Source organism: Eptesicus fuscus, chromosome 4 (assembly GCF_027574615.1).
Source record: "Eptesicus fuscus isolate TK198812 chromosome 4, DD_ASM_mEF_20220401, whole genome shotgun sequence".
NCBI lineage: Eukaryota > Metazoa > Chordata > Mammalia > Chiroptera > Vespertilionidae > Eptesicus > Eptesicus fuscus.
Genome location: NC_072476.1, coordinates 92,406,684 through 92,412,502, shown reverse-complemented (window position 1 = coordinate 92,412,502; position 5,819 = coordinate 92,406,684). Strand labels below are relative to the sequence as shown.

Genomic DNA, 5,819 nt, shown 5'->3' with positions numbered 1-5,819 from the left:
TTCTATCTCAAAGTTCTTGGCTGACTTATTCTAATTGTCTTCAACTGACCTTGTCTTCAACTGACCTCAGGCCCTTACTGAAATGCTGGCTTTTATGATTTTACAACTCTTCAGCAGCTGATCGATGTTTCTCTCTCATCGATGTTTCTAACTCTCTCCCCCTTCCTCATTGTAAAAAATCAAAAAAATATGTATATATTTTTTAAAAAATTGCCATCTTGCTTTTCCTCCCTGGTTGCTTGAAGATCAGTAGCCATCATCAACAACACAGTGACTATCCAGACCAGGAAGTTCATGACCAACAGACGACTTCAGCAGAAACAAAGGGTCATTGCTGTCCTTCACCCTGGGAGAGCAACAGTACCCAAGAGAGAAATATGGGAAAAACTAGCCAAAATGCGTGAGACCACATCGGGTATCGTCTTTGTATTTGGGTTCAGAACTAATTTTGGTGGTGGCCTGACAACTGCTTTTGGCAAGATTGATGATTCCTTGGATTGTGCAAAGAAAAGTGAACCCACACATAGACTAGCAAGACATGGCCAGTATGAGAAGAAGACCCCATACAGGAACAGAATGAAGAACGTCAGGGGTACTGCAAAGGCCATGGCTGATGCTGGCCAAAAGAAAGAGTAAAGATTCGTCAGCAACTTGATCTGTTGTGACTGTGCAGATTTTTCATGAGAGGATTAATAAACTAAAAACTTTTATGTGAAAAAAAACCTGTCATCTTGTTTAAAAGTACATCAGAATAATCAACTCTCTCTAAATCCTATGAAATATTTCAACATAAAGATATAAATGTATAAATTGTACAAAAATAATATCTAGTTTAATGTAACTTAAATGTGTAGATCTCTTACTATAGCAAAGTAGTATTTTTTTTTTTAAATCCTCACATGAGGATATGTTTTCATTGATTTTTAGAGAGAGAGAGAGGCATTAATATGAGATAGAAAGATCTATTGGTTGCCTCCTCTGTGTGCCCTGACTGGGGATCAAACCCCAACCTAGGTATATGCTCTGACCAGGAAAACAACCCACAACCTTTTTGGTGTACAGGATGACATTCTAATTAACTGAGCCACCCAGCAGGGCACCTAGTAGTATTTTTAAATATGTACTGATCAACATAAACTCAAAATTACTAAGAAAATAATTTTGATGGTGTTAAAGTGAAAACAAAAAAACAAACAAACAAAAAAACACAGCCCAAAAATAGTGTCACTTCTACTAAAAGCCCTTGATACTAAACCTAGTTTAATACCTGATCTAATTGCAGTTTCAGCCTCTCCCAGAAACATAATCAGTTTGGGAATTTTCTGGTCAAGCACCAATAAAATAATCTGTCACATGGGACCTCACCATCCCTCAGAGAAAAAATAAGCAATCTGCATTGTAAAAACCCTTCTTATATGCTTCCCCCCTAAAAAAACATGTCTGTACCCAAGAATAATCCTTTCTTTTCTTTTGTTAATACCTCCCTTACCCCACCCTTCTTCCTATAAAAACCTTAACCTTCTAGCTACTAGATGGGACTCTGTCCAATTCATAAATTGTTTAGTAAAGCCAATTAGATATTCAAATTTACTCAGTTGAAATTTGTTTATTAATAATGGCAAGTATGCCAAAACCGGTTTGGCTCAGTGGATAGAGCGTTGGCCTGCGGACTGAAAGGTCCCAGGTTCGATTCCGGTCAAGGGCATGTACCTTGGTTGTGGGCACCTCCCCAGTAGGGGGTGTGCAAGAGGCAGCTGATCGATGATTCTCTCTCATCGATGTTTCTAACTCTCTATCCCTCTCTCTTTCTCTCTGTAAAAAATCAATAAAATATATTTTAAAAAAATAATGGCAAGTAGTGCAATTATTTTGATTAAATATTTTGTGAATTATCTATTATCTAAAGTAATTCTGATACCACTGTAATTAGCTGGTTATTAATAATAGGAAAGGAGCAAAGGAAAGGCCAGACATTATAGGCATCTTCCCTGAGGGGGAGGGATCCAACAAAGGGAAAATGGGTGCATTTATGGTAAAGTTGGGATCACATAAGGAAGGTACTTACCTGCCAATCACACCTGGGGACAGAGGCTGCTGACCAGAATAGGCATGGCAACTGCAAGTGTGCGGAAATTCGGGATATATAATTGCTTGAACAAAGAAGCTTACTCTTGAGGTTTTTCTTGGTCCCTCTTGGCTCATGGCTAGGTTTGGCTTCCTGGCATTCTCCCGTGTGGCCCAGGGTCATGAGGACCTCCACACACAATGGACTAATGGAGTGCAATTAGCCTGATGCTGTACTGGACCCAGTTCCAACAAGGAACAGAAACTCTGGACACTGGCTCTGATTTTAGCTCTACTGAAACCCCAGCTACACTTCTTCTATGACTAGACTAAGGCAAATGGGACTTTGGAAACCCAGGGGTGTAATTCCAGGGAAGTAAAGCTTTCTACCATATCACATCCTCCCTTGTGAGTCTCTGAAAATTCCTTTTCTCAGGATAGCACAAGGATCCTATCTGGGAAGCCACCCATTGTCTTTACTATCAGAGAAGTGTAAATAAAGATCCCGGAATGCTGGTGACCCTTGAACACCTGGCAAGGGCCAGAGCTATGCACCCACTGTTTAGTTGAGATAATGGTAGCTGAAGCAACTTCCCCACCAGACAGTCATGTAAATCCTTACTGATAAGATAGTCCGCTTGTTACTGGAAATTGCCTGCCTAAGGGCTATAGGTGTATCCCAAATTAAAAAAAAAAGAAAAGATGGCAAGGCCAGAGCCCAAGTGGAGTACTTCCTCTTGAGCTGGGCTCCCGCCCGGTCCCCCAATATTTCCAAATTATTATTTCTTGTCTCATCTCTTTCATTTTCGTGCGGCCCCTCTTCCAGAGCCCGAACCCTGAACCACGCGGGACATGGGTCTTCACAACCCTACTCTCACTAGCAACAGGGAAGACGAGGCATGTTTTTCTCTGGTAACAATAGTAAGAATTTAGAAATTCTTAAATTAAAAAAAGAATAGCATTCTTCTCTGCCTAAGCATGTGAACTTTCTGTGGCTACTTTATTTCCCAGCAAAATTCATTGTGTTAATACTGACCTTTGATACTGTCATGTAGGCATACACATATGGGTGAAATCTTAGAAATACACAGTGTGAAGAGCACCACATAGATTTTTAAAAAAAGGATGTTCTAAAAAGTAGTAAATAGTTAATAATAAATATTAGTACCAGCTAAGCCATGACCTGGTTACTGAATTAATAATATAATAAAATATGCTCACTAATTTATGTCTAAATATAAAATGTCATTTATACCAAAACACCTCATTATGTCTCACAATAAAATGGATATTCTACTAAATTCAGAATTTTGAAAATAATAGTCCTAAATTACTATTCTGGTAATTGATTAAAATCATCTAAAATTTATTTATGCAGGATAGCTTCTGTTAACCTCATTATTTTAAAAAATTAATGTGAAATGTGATCAATTCCATGCAGTGTAGACCACACTTTTACTCCTGTTAAGATCATCATTAATCAGCATTTATTTTCCCCTGTACAAATAGTTGGGCAATGTCAAAATAAAAATGTTCAGTTTTTGCTTTCCAAATATTTAATTAATGAAGTTCAGTAAAGGTCTTTTTTTTTTTCCTCTCTCACCAAATTAAATTACAAAGTTACTAATTTAAATTTATTCTGTACTTTTGTTATAAGGCCTTTAGTTATGTTAAATCACCACTTTTTATATCTTCGTATTTGTCTATCATTTATTTCTGATGTCTCATAGCAAACATTGGAGAAAGGACTAATTGTGATATTTAACAGTGTTCTCTGATTCCTGCGTGATTAACTTTTCTTCTATCTTTTAGTCGATGACTACATTATATGACCTTTGTAACATATTGAGTGTTAACTAACTCACTAAATCATGAAATCTTAGGTGTGGTTGGAAGCTTGTGAGTAAGCCTCTCCAAAATCATTGCTTGACAGTTGAGTAAGATGAGTCAGACAAATATTAATTCTTGCCTGGCAGGTGTGGCACAGCAGTTGAAGTTTGACCCAGGAACCAAGAGGTTCAATTCCTGGTGAGGGAAGATGCGAGGTTTGTGGCTCCATTCCCAGCAGGGGGTGTGCAGGAGGCCGATCAATGATTCTCTCTCATAAATTTATCTCTCTCTCTCTCTCTCTCTCTCTCTCATTCAGTAAAAAAATTTAAAAAAAATATCAATCCTTACTTGATATTAAAATGCTGATTTTTAGCAAATTTGGGGCCTGTCAAATAACTGGATACTTAATCATTTATTTACTCTTGTGCATGCTGTCACAGTATTAGAAACACACTGAACCCCATGTTCTTCAGGACCTAAGGCACTTACTAACTTGGAGTTATACGTTTCAAGTAGAGGATTAAATTTTCAAGAACACCTGTGTGTGCAAATAGCACTCATTTAAGTAGTCTTTTGGGTGATGCTCCTCAACATCCCATTTTTGTAGACTTCACAGTTTTACCTTCTTTTTTTAAAATAAAAGACTCCTGATTTATTTGTACAATTCCATTTACACTGTCTTTGGAAACCTCATTTCCAAAATTTAAGAAAATAAATATTCACATTCCAAGGTTACTCTCCAAGGTTAGGGTACCAACCTATGGCTGAAGGATGAAATTAATGGGACAGTGGAAAACAAACCATTGATCTCAGTTGTTTTGTTTTGATATTCTGCATCCTCACCAATTGAAAATGTAGTTTTTATGTACTATGCAGAGTTATTGCTGCTTTGTAGGCTATAACTTATTTGACAAAGATCAAGGCACATGGGCCAATATAGATATAGACCAGGAAGAAGATTTTATCATTATCATTCTTTCCTGAAATAGAGTTCCAAACTGTTATTTTTGGTACAGGGTATGTTTTATTTCCCCGAAGAAATTTTTATATCCTTGTCCACAAAAAGTACAGTAGAGCACAGAATAATAAGTCCATAAAGAAACAGAAATAATTATAGAGTTTAGCTTAAGGTGATTTTTGAAAAAAAAACAACAACAAAAAACAACAACAACAAAAAAAAAACACGAACACACAAACAACAATAGCAAATGAGGAGTTTAAGAGGCTAGCGACCTGTATTTTTCATGTTAAACTGTAGAGCAGCTGAGGATTTTAGATTCTAGTTCCTTTGCTTTCAGGGCTTCCCAAGAACTCTCATCTCCTTCTAGGTTCTGAAAATGTCTAATGTGTGGAACTGAAAGAGGTCAGAACTGTAATGAAGACCTGTGGGAGATGATTAGCTCAAGCTTTAGAGGTCTGGGTATATTTGTTTGTTTGTTTGTTTTCCCTATGTTTCAGTTTTCTAAAAGTCCACACAGAGTTAAGAATTAAAAAGACCTACATGAAGCTATTATTCAGTACCACGGTCTTATAGCAGAACCATTTTCAAGAATAGAGTTATTTCTAGATGCTTGTGCATTCACTATTATAATAAAAGTACTACTCATTATACTGAAGGGTTAATATTAATAAAACTTAAATAATTTGTTTTCAATAAAATTTTAATAAAGGCAATTTGGAAAGTGCTCCATATGCATGCCTTCAGGAAAAATTTCTTCTAAGATAATTTCTTCCAAATATTGTTTCAATTATAGAACATTACAGGAAAAAATTGTGCTATAAATTTATCACCATCTGACATCTTATATATTTTTTTCTCTCACTTACATTTTCATTACTGGTCAATTATAAATGTAAAACTGACAAACAATCACTCACTCTTGCAATGACACTTTTGGGGGACTGAAGAACATATATAAAATAAC

General features: G+C 36.5%; 1 protein-coding gene across 1 annotated transcript; it reads left to right on the top strand.

Annotated features, from left to right (window-relative positions):
- The first annotated feature begins 294 nt into the window (after positions 1-294).
- Positions 295-636, top strand: LOC129147076 (40S ribosomal protein S24-like). The gene has a single exon (XM_028139810.2). The coding sequence runs from the start codon at positions 295-297 to the stop codon at positions 634-636; it is 342 nt and encodes a 113-aa protein (XP_027995611.2).
- The last annotated feature ends 5,183 nt before the right edge of the window (positions 637-5,819 follow it).